Here is a 14698-nt window from a genome sequence, read left to right on the forward strand (position 1 = left end):
GTCCTTTTCTTATAGCCAACACTTAATATAACACAGTTCACAGGATAAGACAGGATAAGTTCTGCAGTGAGGGGCTTAATGTTCTGATTAATAAAAGATTTAATCGCTGATACTATCACTGTCTGTGTAACTATTCTTAGGGGTGTTATTGAGGCAAATTCATCAGAAATGTTTTAATTGATTCATAATCTTATCATGTAAACATTATCTGTTGAAACATTTAGGGGTGAATGAATCTATCCCTAGACGTATTAACCTTAATTTCATGTAAAAATTCTTTAGTATAAGAAACTGATTTTATAGGCCTACAGGAAAAGCTTAGACCTCTAATGTGAAGGAAAGGAAGTGCAGTCATGTGTCAAATGCATAGGCCAAACCGTACTCAAGGCAAACATGAATGTAAGTTTAAAAACATTAATGTGTGCCTAAGCATAAATGGTGTTTGTAGAGATGGGAAGTAATCAAGTACAAATAAGTAGGCCTATACTTTTAGCATTTTCAGGTACTGTACATTTTTACTTTGCCCTACGTTATCACAGATTGTACTCTACCTACATTTCAGAACTCTCAAAAATTCTTGTGACTTACATGCATTTGGCGAGTTAACAATATATATTTTTATTTGAGGCCCTCCTAAGGAGCGCCACAATTATGATAATGGGAAACATAGGCTATTGGTCGAATTCAATGCTGTACAGACATCAAACATCATGTTCGTTTGCGGAAAAAAAAATAGTGGTAAAATGGATAAGAGTATTTGGTATTACCTAAGTTTCATGTCCCCCGGTGTTTCAGTGACCAAAAAAAGAAAGAAAGCAACTTTAACGACATTGGCGCTCTGGCTTTAAGTCAACAAATCAGACACTGAACGGACGCGTCGGACGGCGAGCCTGCAGGTCGTCTGTCTCTAGGCTACATGGAAAACGCTCTACTCTACAGGCGGGCGTATGAGTTAATTCCCCAAAATCAATAAGGCTATATGAAGCTGATGGGCACCTGACCTGAACGGTAAGTTTGCAGAAATGTGTAGGCCTATTAATATAAGATAAGAGTGTTTCGCATTTGTAACATCGGGCTTCGCGTTTTCAATGTATTGATAAGTTGAACCTCACTGGAAAGCAATGTGTGTTTTTCAGGTGAGGACAGAACAACGTTAATAAACGTGTTCATGCTTTTAATGAGTACCACTAGTTAGGTCCACCATTAACTTCTGCTGGTCTTGACCACGTTACGTTTCTAAATCTGTATCTTCCGCGCTTTTTCTCAAGCAATACATTTCCCTCCAGTCACAGCTAAAATCTATTGCACGCTCGCTCCGTCATCCAGCCTCCTGCTAGCTATAAGCAAAGTTCCGTTTACGTTTAATATTTGGTATCATTCAGTCGTTGTCAACATTACATGCATGTACTGAGTTAAGTTAATTTAGGCCTTCTAGACTGTAGATTTTTCTAGAATCCAAATGGATTTGGCAGAAAGCCCTGGCCCCTGGCTAGGAACTATAGTGTCGGTAACTGTGTCACATTTCTAGCACTTGACTTTTGGAGTAGTAGGCCTATGTTGCCTCAGAAAGCACCTTCTGATGATTTTTTCAACCCCTTTATGTTGGTATGAAAAAGGTACTGAATAATTATAATAATTAATTCCAAGGGTTACGTAACATCTGCTCTCAATGAGAATGTATACTTCTATTTTCTTGTGGAAATGCAGATTCCCCCCTACCATAAAGCCAGTGTACTGACATCACGGAGATCTACTTGGAGAACATCATGGAGTACTCTAACAATACAACTGAACCGGTAACTGCAAGAAAAGAAAATAATAATGATAATAAAGTAAAAAAAAAATCAAGCACTTATTTTTCTCTGTCGAATTTTGCCATTGACAGTCCATCCACTTGTTGAAAGCTCCTTTCACTGACCTAACTACTGTAAGATATTTGGTGCGTGTTTGTGTGAATGTTATGTTTGTTTTGGGTGTTTGTCTAGCCAGGTGAAGAGCCTGCACCTACATCTGGCCCTCAGGCTTGGAAGAAGCAGTGTAGGCGTCTGCTGGAAGACATGGTTGAGTCTGAGGATTCTAAGCCTTTCCGTCAGCCTGTGAACCAGGACTCAGTCTCTGTAAGAACTTTACAGCTACAGAACTGCAAACAATGCCATACTGTAAAGACAATGCCATGCTGTAAAGACAATGCCATACTGTAAAGACAATGCCATACTGTAAAGACAATGCCATACTGTAAAGACAATACCATACTGTAAAGACAATGCCATACTGTAAAGACAATACCATACTGTAAAGACAATGCCATATTGTAAAGACAATGCCATGCTGTAAAGACAATGCCATACTGTAAAGACAATGCCATGCTGTAAAGACAATACCATACTGTAAAGACAATGCCATGCTGTAAAGACAATACCATACTGTAAAGACAATACCATATTGTAAAGTGCCAGAGAGGAACAGATGTGGCTACTAGAGGTGTACAGTATATGTGTGGTACATTTTCTAATAAATGAGTTAGTGTTATTATCCTGTAATGCACTGGGCATAACAAACTTGTATGTTAAATGTCATTTATTTTTGACACTCAAAATAATAACCTGTCATGTGAATATCATGTTATTTGGATTTAACATTAAGGTCCAATTTGACAGAACCCTTGATGATTTAGAACTTTAGAAGTAGGCTACTGGATTGCAAGATCAGTGTTGATTTGACATCGAAACTGTGGTAGCCTACTCATCATTGTGTGACTTTTGTTCCTCTCAGTACAATGCGGAGGCTTTTGCCCCACCGATGGATTTTGGGACTGTGCGGCGTACACTGGAGCAGGATGGATACGAGAATCCTATCGAGCTTTGCAAAGATGTTCAGCTAATCTTTGTCTATGCAAAAGCCTACTCGCCAAACAAACGCACAAAGGTTTGCTTTTCAATCCATCTGTTAATTTCAGAGACATCTGGAAATAAATAAAGTGTTACTGACGACGACGATGGTGATGATGATGATGATGATGATGATGATGAATGTCACTTAAAACTACAGATAATGATCAAATCATGTAATTGAAAAGGGAAAGGTTTTTTTTATAATCCACTTTGTCCCCTTTGTCCCCTTTGTCTCCTTTGTCCCCTTTGTCTCCTCAGATGAACAGAATAAGTGTACGTCTGTCTGCATTGTTTGAGGAGCGCATCAGAGCGATCATATCTGATTACAAGGTGTCGGTGAAGAGCAGGGAGACGCAGCGCGATAGCCAGGCCCTCCACAAGAGGCAGCAGTGGCAGGAGCCTCTGACACCCAACCACGGATCCACTAAATGGGCTCTATCGCCTGAGGAGAGAGTGCGGTCTAGCAGCTTCCCTAACTCTCTAAAATCTACTCACAACACTGAGAAGAGGTTAGGTTACTGTATATCATTTTGATCTGTGGAGGTCCAGTGTCCTCCATGAAAGCTTGGGAGGTATTGGGTATTGTAATCAGGTCTGTCTGTCTGTGAGTGCCTGTGTCTGCTCACATAACTTTTAAAAAACACCAGTCCAATTTACTTCATGCATTTATACACCCTCTGCCACCATGTGTTTGTCCTCCTACATCTATTTTCATCAACATTAGGAAATATGAGTGATGGTCTGCAGACACCCCACAGCTCCAGCGTGCTTCTGTCTTTTGTTTAGCTCCGAGCTGTTTTGTCTGCACCAGGACACCAGATGGTGATTGTTTTACTGTGCTGACAGCACTCTGTGACCTTGAGAAATGGAGATCTATGTGATAAATCCTCTGATTTCTCCGTTATACGAACCTTTTCTGACTTTTGTCTCTTCATCAACCAGAAATGAGCCGCTCTGAAAGCACATGGCGCATACCCGTACCTCTGTTAATGTCTGATTTTTTTGACATATTCATTTCTATTCTTTTCATTTCTATACAATACAATACAATACAAAAAAAACGTTATTATCCACAAAGTGGAAATTCGTCTTTAGTTTCACCATAAAACATACAACATACAGGACAGACAAGCACCACACATTCAATTTCAGAAGCACTGCATATCGTATGAAAAACAGACAAGCCTGGCCAGTCAATAAATACCAGTCAATAAATAAATAGGCCTAAGCAATCCATGCATTGTTAGGCTAGCTAAGAAATATGATAAATAACTGACTTAAAAAATAACTGAAGTACTTCCAGTAAGAGTCCCTGCACTGTTTATCGCCCTGATACCATTGGGGACAAAAGAATTTCTAAAAATATTTTTACTGGTGTTAGGCACCCTATAGCGCCTACCTGAGGGGAGAAGCTCAAATTCACTGTATAATGGATGGGAGGGGTCACTGATGATTTTTCTGACTTTACTTATGGTGTTTTCCATGTGTTTTCTATAGACAAACCAAACGGGACGATATTGTCATAAATCTCTATAACGTTCTGGAGAATATTGCAGGGAAAATGGATACCTACCTCACACAGAATGCCACAAGCAATGTAAGTACAGTACAATGATACCATGGATGGGCATCAAACATTTGAGTGCAACTGTACAGTAATGTTGATACTTTACTCTCCTGGGCCATCTGCACTGATATAGACATCAACATGGAAGTGCAGAAAAATGATTATATTTCAACCTTTATACACCGAACATGAAAATCACTGAACCCTGCTGTAATTCATAATTTACATCAAGTTCTACTGACATTGTGAATGGCAATTTTACAATTTTTATTTGATTGCTAAGATATACAGTACCAGCCTGACGTTGTCATGCTCAAAATTCTAGTCAGAATTTGAGACTGATACTGCTCCATTAGGCTGTGATTATGGAGTGTGTTTCAACCGAACCAGGAAAAAAAAATGCCTCTTCACTCAATTGGATGGACCTACAACTAATCAGAGCAGCATCTTTGTTGTATAGACAAATTCAACCTAAGTGCTCTTTGGTGACGTCGTTGATTATGCTGCTGTTGATCATCTGTCCATTATCGAATAAAGTCCGCCTTGACAATTTTGATTGGTCCAAACAACTCTGGTTCGATCATAGTTGCACCACTGTGGAGAAATACCAGACCGAACTTCCCGACCTCAAATATTCAGGGTCATGTATAGGGGTAGATCACCCACTACACTCTACCCCTACAATGTAACACACAAAATGGAGGGGCAGGGCCAAGCATATGGGGAGAATTGGAAGGGCACCTTGTCGATTTTGTTTGTTGTTTGTCTGTAGGACTTGGATGCTGAAGTGCCTGGAACATCCTGTGGACATGGCTTGCGTCAGGTACTTTTGTATCTTGCTCTATTAATGGTAGGGGTGAGGTACCTCTCTGGTGTGTTTCGTTTGGTGTTTGGTCAGTATATACAATAATGTATGTTGTTTTGGACAAAATATCAGCAAATACATTTAAATATAAACATAAACACAAACAAGCGACTTCCTTGCGCAATCAATGACTGCACTTGCAAAGTTCAAAAGCGCCCATCTCGACAAACTAGTCCCAAATGCTCCACTTTTTGGTGTGTGTGTGTTTTTGGTCTCTATGTTTGTCTAGCCCGAAACAGAGCCTGCGCCTGCGCCTGCCCCTGAGCCTTGGAAGAAGCAGTGTAGACGCCTGCTGGATGAGATATTAGAGTCGGAGGACTCCAAGCCTTTCCGTCAGACTGCGAACCAGGACTCGGACACTGTAAGAACCCCAGCTACACCTCTGCAGACAATGCCCTACTGTAAATACAATGTTATACTGTAAATACAATACCATACTGTGAACACAACACCATACTGTACATACAATACCATACTGTATAGACAACACCATACTGTAAATACAATACCATACTGTAAAGACAATGCCATACTGTAAAGACAACACCATACTGTAAATACAATACCATACAGTAAAGACAATGCCATACTGTGAAGTAGCTCAGGCCATGTTATCTTGTTATACAAGGTTGTTCTCTAGTGATGACTTGCATGTTAAATGCTCTGGATGTTATATATATATATTGTTTATTTTAACCATATCAAATAAATTTGTCATTTGAGGACAATATATGGATTTCACCACATTTTCATGCAGTCCATAACTTGCGAGATCAGTCTTGATTTATTATTGAAATTGTGTCACTTGAGATCTTCTGGTTTCTACTCCTCTCAGGACCATGACGTCTTTGACCCACCAGTGGATTTCGTGACTGTACGGCGCACGCTAGAGGAAGATGGATACAAGAGTCCTATTGAGCTTTGTAAAGATGTTCAGCTGATCTTTGGCTATGCAAAGGCCTACTGCCCGAACAAACGTTCAAAGGTTTGCTTTGTAGTGTGTGTGTGAAACGTTTAATTGAATCAATTCAATTCAAATGAAGTACAGTATCGATTATTATAATGGTGATGGTAATGATGATGATGATGATGATGATGATGATGATGATGATGATGATGATGATGATGATGATGATGATGATGATGTTGGTGGTGGTGGTGATGACGATTTTAACTACATTTGAACTGAATCCACTTCCTCCCTCTTTCTTTAGGTGTACAGAACGACTATGCGTCTGTCAGAGCTCTTCGAGGAGCACATCTGGAACATCATATCCGACTACAGGACGGCGGCGAAACGCGGCGAGAAGCCGCACTGCAGCCAGACGCTCCACAAGAGGAGGCAGTGGCAGGAACGTCCCACAACCAGTCACAGATCCACCAGGTTCCCTGAACTCGGTCACTTTGCTCAGAACAGATCATTTTGATCTGTGAAGTACCAGTGTCTTCTATGTAGACTTGTTTAGGCCTGGATACTGTGAGACAGAGGCAGACCTTCCAGAATGCATCACGGTTTTGTGATACAAAATGTTTCTAAATTGAGAGTAGCTCAATGTGCGGTTAAGCCAGGACAAGAATCCACAAAGGGGAACAGGGGCTGTAAAGCAAAGACAAGCTTCATGCCATACTTTAACAACTGCAAAACATTTCAATCTGTTATTTCTCTGTATATGGAATGTCCTTGGTTTGGTCTTGGCCAGAAAACAGCTGCCACGAAAGCTCAGGCACACACACACACTCACACACTTGGGCCTCTATTAGTGTTTGAATAACCCCCCTCTCTGTCTTGTCTGCGCAGCAACCAGACAAGTACTGCTCTGAAGGCTCAGGAAAAAGTGGCGGTGAAGTCTTCAACCAAATCTGCCTCAGCCAAAGTGACTGCAGCGGAGAGGAAGTGCACGAGAACGTGCCGGCAACACGGACGACGCAGGTCCCCCACGTCCACGTCGTCATCCGATGATGAGGAGCTGATGACTTTGAGTAGGTGTCTCCCTAAACCCAAGTAAACATATTGGGTGAAGTGTGGACCAAATGGCTCTGGCTTTTTTTTTTCTCTTCAACTGCCTGTTGCTGGCACCGTGAAAAGGAGAAAGACTTGTCTAGACTTTAAGTCATTATCTCCTCAAACAACACAATACTATGATACACCAGTTGAAAAAGTTACACTGGAGTGTAACTAAGATGAATGATGGATGTTCTTCTCAAGAATTCATGTGACAATATACTGTACATTCGATGTAGTTAGAATAGTGGTCAAATAGATGATACCTTGCTCACTTGGTGGTAATGAGATTGAGGTGTCATGTTAATATTTGTTCTCTTCTCTTTAGTGTGACAGACTTTAGTTTAAAGAGACCCTATGCAACTTTTTCATAGTCATAAAATCGCTTAGAAATCGTTGTTTTGCTTGACTGACCAGTTTTATCGAAAACAGTAATATTTCCTCCCGCCCCCAGTGTCCCTATCCGCTATTGCAACCTTGCAGTTTGTTCAGGAGACGATCGTTCCCTGTTTACATCTGGAAGGCTGAGACGCATAAAGAACAAGAAGAACCACGCTTGCAATTTATATATTTATATATAGCCTATATATGTATAAATATACACGCTAAAGCTGTCGGGGAAGCTCTGCAGAGAAATATGCAAGCATAAAACGAGCGAAAATGAAAAACGAAACCAAAACTTAAGATGACATCGCCAATCATGCATAGTTTCACAACACAAGTATAACAAGTGTGCTCAACCTGCTGAAATGTTACATATTGTTTTGCTTTCAAGTATTAGAGAGTGAGACTGAAGTGAGTCTGAGCGACAGGGATGACCCTTCACCTTTGTGTCGCGGACATGTTCGGAGAGACAAACGTCGGTCTAGTCGGCCAACTTGGGTCAAAGTTGGCAACCGCTGGAGAAGGGGTAAGAGCAGTGTTTTAAACAATACTGTACCTCTGAAGTTACAAATACAACCAATAGCAATTGCAATCTAGAGTGTTTCTCATTTAGCAACTGTATTACAAACAAAACACGTTACTTACAGATGTTGAAAGTACAGTACAGTACAGTATGTGTTTTTTTTGGGGGGTTTTATGATGGTATCCAAAAATTACCTAGAAGAAGCAAGAGAATGTGAAAACAGTTTTGACGTAATGTGCAACCTCGGTGTCGTCAGGATATTCACTGACTTGCACCTTGCACTGACTTGCACCTTTGCTACCTTGCAAACCAACTAGCGCCAGGCCAGCTCCCCTGTAATACCACATGTGTTAGCTGTATTAAATGCAAGATTCTGGTTGTGTTAAAGACAACTTGTAGCCTCCAGAATTCCACATAGTTTATTTTTTAATAAAGCAGCTCCACAACACAAAAGAGGTAAAATGTTGAATATTGTTTTTGTTTTGCTGTCCATTTGTTAGAGAGCAAGAGTGAAGCGAGTCAGAGCGACTGGGATCATGATATTTCACCTTTGCGTCAACAACATGTCTGGAGAGACAGGCCACGGTCCGGTCGACACAGTCGGACTCGGATCCAAATGGGTGACCACTTGCAAAGGAGTAGGAACATTGTATTAAAGAGGACATAGAATGGATGAATCGAGTATTGTACCGTGTTCTCTGATGTTAAAATAGCATATATTAAATTTTGATTTATAAACATAAGCTCAATTGCAATTTTACAAGCCCAATTAAAACCTTATATTTAGGCTGGGTATTGAAATGGTCCTTTTGACTCAATGGTGCCCTCTTTGGCAACCCCAATTGAACTTCAATGGCTTTGCGATATGTGACATCACAAGTAGGCTTTGTTCTAATTCGCCCATTTTAGTTGGCCCATCTAATAGCCATTTTAGTAGCGATTTCTAAGTTCAGGATTTTCATATTAAGGAGGGCACTACCATGCATCATGTTCATGACAGCTTTTTGATTATGCACAACCTCTCCAAATTCATCAAAACCAAGGAGAAAATGTTTTCCATTCTATGTCACCTTTAATCATCACAGACAAGACATAACTCTGGAATAATAACTCTGATGTTCATTTAGCAGTGCCGATTTTGCTGTTTTGCTTAACCAAGATGCCAGTGTATTGTATTCACTCTCTGTACTCACGCAGTTAAAAGTGAACATGAAGAGATAGCAATTGGAGGGGAGAGGAATGAGGCCAGTGTCCCGTCATCATGTCGGAACGGAGAGAGAAAAGGAGGGAGCCACCGACCAATAAGGAAATTTGTCTCTAAGGGACAACATGGTGGGTACTACAATACTGCCATGTTTTGGGAATAAACTCCTTCAAATATGTAATTATTTGTTATTACTGAAAAATGCTTAACGATTATGGACTCCAATAGAGTCTTCCAGATGCACGTCTTGGAGACACAACAAGTGCAGAGAGCCTGCCGGAGAAGGGAAACACTCGTTCCGCCGAAAACTACGACTGAGGCCATCATCTAAGAAGTATGTGGTCGGCGACGGCTACTCTGAAGGAGACGTGGAAGGTGGTCACTCGAGGAGTGGGAAAGGCTTGATCGGTGACCAAAGGCATGGAACCAAACAGAAACGCACCGTAGATTCCGACTCAGACCAAAGACGCTGTGGCAAGAGACAAAAAGCACGGGACCTTTCCGAGACTGGGAGTGATTGCGAAGAATTCCACGCACGGAAAGCAAAGAAGGTTGCATCATGGAGAGGTTCCCCGGTGGAGCGCAAAGCGAGGATGCTCTCTGAGAACGAGGAGGAGAGGAAGACTCGACTTGGCCAGAGGAGAAGCTTCAGGTCGCGGAAACAGAAACAGAAATATGTTTTCTCTAGCTTTGAGAGTGATGATGAGGAAGAGGAGGAGGAAGAGGAAGATGAGTTAGAGGAAGAAAGGAGCAAGACTCGTCTGAAGGGAAAGCACATGTCGCAGAAACTCAGTCAGAAATGTGGCTCCTCCAGTCCTGAGGAGGAGGAGGATGAAGAGGAAGTAGAAAAAGAGGAGGTGGAGGAGGAAGAGGAGGTGGAAGAGGAAGAGGAGGTGAGGAACAGGTCTCGACTTGTTCTGACATTGCAGGAGTCGGAGAAAGAAGTGGAGGACAAGTAAGGCTGCAAGCCTCACCAGCTGTAGCTAAGAGACAAACGAGAACGAGAACGAGAAGAAGGTCCGTGTGGGATGTCCACACAATGATGATGCCTTGCAGGGAAAACTCCAAATGTTCACTAAAATCTGAATCAGGACCTATTGATAGAGAAATCATTAGTCAGTTTTGCAAAATGAAACGATTTATAATTGGCAAGAAGTTCCAATGTTCTGCGTTTTGTAGGCCTACCGTTAGTATTAATTCCTTGACAGATTTTGATGAATGCACCTGTTACTTGCAGTTACTCAGTGGTTTGTTTTTGTGTGTTCCTACGTATGCATGTGTTTGTTGGAGAAGTTGTATGTCCTTGTACTAGAGGGGCTTCTGTGAGGAATATTTTTTAAATCACTGTTATCTTATAGCCAGCACTTTTTTACATCAGATCCCACAGGATCAGACATGTTTGATTTTGATCTTTTGTTATTAAAATGATAGTTCATAGCTAATCTCTGTGTGACTGGTCATGTTCATGAAAATACAGGGAATGAATGCTTAACTTTACCATAGACTAGTGCAAGTAGGCCTACCGGTAATAACAATGATCTGTCAGCCTACTCGGTTCTACACAAATCTCAGTTCATTACAACCTTGTCATATTGGCCTTCATTAGTGATAGCCTATAGGATAATATAAAATCATAATAATAACAAATAAATAAAAATACATGAAAAATACAGCAATGCAGGGGGAATGAACAAATGTAAGTAGGTAGGTAGTCCCAAAGCCATCGATATCGATGGCTTTGGGTAGTCCCGAGATGTATTTTGCAACAGCGAGAGAAGTGCACTGGCCTAGAGGAGAAGAGGTTACTATGATGTCATCAATGTGCGACTGCCATAATCTTTACTAGCCATGTGAATGTTGTCGCTGTGTTGGTAGGAAGCGACAGTCAGTTTTAAAGAATTTTGATGATTTAACAGTAACAACATCAACCGGTAAATGATTAGCTTTACTTGCTTTATGTTGTGAAATAATTGGACCTGGAATTCCTGCGTTTGCCTAACGTTAACAGACCGAGCTAGGACTCTGGCTGTAAGTTAATGGTATCCATCAAATAGCTAATGTTAGTGGTTCACATCAGAGAGCAAGGTTAAATTCATCACTTCGACGTATCACTATGTAAATGTTATTTCTAAAATTGTTTGTATTGTACTTTCCATCGAAAACAGCCCACTCGCCACTATGTCATCTTGCAAGCGATTGCTGTCAGTTTTGCGACATAGAGGGGCGTCCTCAGTAATCAGAAAAGTCGCTACCTGGTCACCTGTTGGAGCCGCCTTCAATGCCAAGCAACAGAGAAGACTCGACCTGTTTGAAAAAAATGTGGTACGGACAGTCCTATTCACTTCAGATATCTAATGTTAAATGTAGCCGGACAGTTTGCGTTTTCATGTGCCAGAAATGTAACGTTAGCACCACAAATGTTGTCTCTACAACGTAGAATGTTTTGCATACTGATTCAGCGATGTCCTTCTTTGTCAAGGGTCTGTTTGGTGTACCAGAGCTGAGCTCCCCAGATGGGTTTGCGGTGGTTCAGGACAGGGCTCTGCGGGAGACGGAGCAGCTAGTTGAGCAAGCTTGCCGCAACCCACCCGGAGCCATCACTGTGAAAACCTTTGATCAACTCTCAGACACTCTGTGTAAAGTGGCAGATCTGGTAAACAACCTTTTACTGTAGACTCTTTAATCATACTTTGTGTTCTCTCAAGCAACATTATTCCTGTTATACCTAAATGCATTTTGTAGCAAATTTGTCTTCTTGAATACATTACTGCTTGAAAGAGTTAAATGATTTTAGATTGTGTGTACGGTAATACTTATGTAATTATTGCTGTTAATGATGGCTTATGTAATAATGAATCGCTGTGCTGTTCTTTCAGGCTGACTTTGTTAAAGTAGCCCACCCTGATCCAGCTTATCGGGAGGCCGCTGAAAAAACCTGTATTAATATTGGCACCATGGTCGAGAAGTACGTCCAAGTTTCTTTCTTTAAAAGAAGATTAACACATTTGCAAATGCAAGTGATGTCTGGTCTAACAACTTGTGTTTGTTCGTCCAACAGGCTGAACACTAATGTGGAGCTCTGTGGTAGCTTAAAGAATCTGCTGGACAACAAAGATGTAATGAACAGCTTGGACCCAGAAACAAGGTGTGTCAAAGCAGCGTCTCCTTCTCTCTAGAGAAACTCTAGAGTGTTTTTTGACACCTGTATTATTTGAATCTAACAATGGATTGTGTGCACAAAACTTTCAAATATACAGGTTCAAAGAAAACACATTAACCTGAAATGTTTGCCAAATCTGAGCACACTTCTTGTTTTGCCCGTTAAGCAGTGACAATGAAACCCTCCATAGCAAATAAGCAGTATTACATTTAATGTGAACTTGGCCTTGCATTCCAGGAGAGTGGCAGAGCTGTTCATGTTTGACTTTGAGATCAGTGGTATCCACCTTAATGACAAAAAGGTTAGTAGGAGTTATTCGTCTTCTGTGTGTCCCCTCATCCCATCCCCCTGATTTTACATCCACTCTGACATTTGACTTTGTTATGTGTGGATATCAGTATTTGATTAACAATGTGGATATGTCTTTATGTATCAATACTGGTAGCAGTAAAGCTTCCTTGTCAATGCGGACTTGGTGAAGCAGCAGTGCTAATGTCACTGTTCCTTTGCCGAATCCACTGTTGCAAGTTGCTTTGGATAAAAACAGCTGCTAAATATTGGTCAGTGTTTAACTTGAACTTTATGTGTTTGTGCCTTCTGTTGCTTTGTCTTAACAGCGCAAGGAAGCGGTCAACCTCAACGTGAAGCTTCTGGACCTGAACAACGACTTCCTTGTGGGTTCTCACACACCGAATAAGATTGAGAGGCATGCGCTACCCAGCCACATTCAACATCACTTCTCCAAAGACAGCCAGTACATCCACGTCGGAGGGTTTCATGCTGATGCCTCCGATGACCTGGTAGGTAATAGCAGAGAGGGTTAAAGCGGAGCGAGAGGCGCAAACGTTCAACCATTTCCGTGTTCTGTGTTCGCAAGGGGGAGGGGGGCGAAATCCCCCTTTAAGCAGACCTAGAAATTAACATTACATTCGAACTGAACTGCTTGCCGATCTGACAGAGATCGATATCCCACTATGACGTCTTTGCGACACGCCTCTTAAAGCAGACAGGAACTGTTCGAATTTTGCTTCCATAGAGATGCATTATGTTGCTCTATTTTGTCAGTAATGAAAGATCTTTGGTAATAGGTATTCTCTTCGCTTATTGTCTCATAACAAGTTATGCCTCGTTTTCTGCGAATACTAATAGATCTACCAGTGCAGTGTTTTGTTGTGATGGCAGAAGCACTGTTTTCTGTCTATTCACATACATATCAGATTTATGCATATGATAATCATTCACATATTATTTTCATTCACAAATTTATAAATACAAATATATTCTTGGACACATGGAAAAAGCGTATTCTATCCTGCTTTTAAGGCCAGTTCAAACCGAAGATTCGCGACGGTCTGAGACGGTTGCGGAGAGCAGTTGCGGCGGTGTGAATCAAAAGTTGCAAGCAGTTGCAAGCAGTTTCAAGCCGTCGCTAAAGATTCAACATGTCAAATCTTAGTTGCAGAGTTTTAGAACACTTTTGCGTGGAGCTATTGTGACGTTGGCTAAAAACTCCTATCTTGTCCTCACGCCTAGACTGTTGTTATGGTAACATTGTTGCCGTTTTAATGTCGTTGCAGTGGTCTGAACGCCTCAGTTTTAGAACACATTGTTGCAGGAAGTTGCTGGTTTTTAGAATGTTGCAGCTCGTCTCGTCGCGGATCTTGTGTTTGAACTGGCCTTTAGAAGCAGTGTTCTTGAGGTCATGTGCATGCATCTGAACCTAGATGTCTTTGGATAAAAGTGTGTAAAATTACAAAATGTTATGTTCTTATGTTCCTCGAACCTTTTGCTGTGCCATTGTTTCTCATGTTGCCATCGGACCCCAGCTGAGTTTGTTAATCCTCCTCAGGTCCGCGAGGTGGCCTACAAGATCTTCCTCTACCCAAACAGCCAACTGATGAACACCTTGGAGGAGTTGTTGGTGTGCAGACACGAGCTGGCTAAACTCGTAGGCTACGACTCGTACGCACACAGGGCCCTTAAGGGGACCATGGCCAAGAGCCCAGGTACTGTAAGCCACAACTGGCTTAATCGAAAGGCCCTTGATTCTTATCCACTCCACTACAAATTCAGCAAATCCACTTAAAAAAAAAACCCCACAG

The 14698-nt window shown here is 41.4% G+C and overlaps 2 protein-coding genes across 3 annotated transcripts in view; both read left to right on the plus strand.

Annotated features, from left to right (window-relative positions):
• The first annotated feature begins 876 nt into the window (after window positions 1-876).
• Window positions 877-10395, plus strand: LOC134099140 (PH-interacting protein-like). The gene is made up of 15 exons (XM_062551931.1): window positions 877-1008; window positions 1708-1796; window positions 1986-2117; window positions 2773-2925; window positions 3150-3400; window positions 4389-4488; window positions 5231-5281; window positions 5553-5684; window positions 6159-6308; window positions 6538-6707; window positions 7122-7303; window positions 8101-8235; window positions 8733-8852; window positions 9430-9564; window positions 9665-10395. Exons 2-15 carry the CDS (start codon window positions 1767-1769, stop codon window positions 10393-10395), a joined length of 2472 nt encoding a protein of 823 aa, XP_062407915.1. The 5' UTR covers window positions 877-1008; window positions 1708-1766.
• An 858-nt stretch (window positions 10396-11253) lies between these two features.
• Window positions 11254-14698, plus strand: part of LOC134099801 (mitochondrial intermediate peptidase-like) — a 48365-nt gene continuing 44920 nt past the window's right edge. The window contains exons 1-8 of one of the 2 annotated variants that reach the window (XM_062552806.1): window positions 11254-11367; window positions 11602-11758; window positions 11916-12089; window positions 12313-12401; window positions 12495-12581; window positions 12834-12897; window positions 13214-13396; window positions 14446-14602. In XM_062552806.1, coding sequence (XP_062408790.1) covers window positions 11615-11758; window positions 11916-12089; window positions 12313-12401; window positions 12495-12581; window positions 12834-12897; window positions 13214-13396; window positions 14446-14602 — 898 coding nt within the window. In that variant the 5' untranslated portion in view covers window positions 11254-11367; window positions 11602-11614. Of the gene's footprint in view, window positions 11465-11601; window positions 11759-11915; window positions 12090-12312; window positions 12402-12494; window positions 12582-12833; window positions 12898-13213; window positions 13397-14445; window positions 14603-14698 lie in introns of both variants that reach the window. The other variant, XM_062552805.1, reaches the window with a different exon arrangement.

Source organism: Sardina pilchardus, chromosome 13 (genome assembly GCF_963854185.1).
Source record: "Sardina pilchardus chromosome 13, fSarPil1.1, whole genome shotgun sequence".
Taxonomy (NCBI): domain Eukaryota; kingdom Metazoa; phylum Chordata; class Actinopteri; order Clupeiformes; family Clupeidae; genus Sardina; species Sardina pilchardus.

Bases quoted from the DNA above. Each gene is read 5' to 3' on its own strand.
- LOC134099140 (XM_062551931.1), top strand. From the start codon at position 1,767: ATGGAGTACTCTAACAATACAACTGAACCG. The intron at 2,118-2,772 runs GTAAGAACTTTA...TGTTCCTCTCAG, and splicing joins TGAACCAGGACTCAGTCTCT to TACAATGCGGAGGCTTTTGC. The intron at 2,926-3,149 runs GTTTGCTTTTCA...TTGTCTCCTCAG, and splicing joins CGCCAAACAAACGCACAAAG to ATGAACAGAATAAGTGTACG.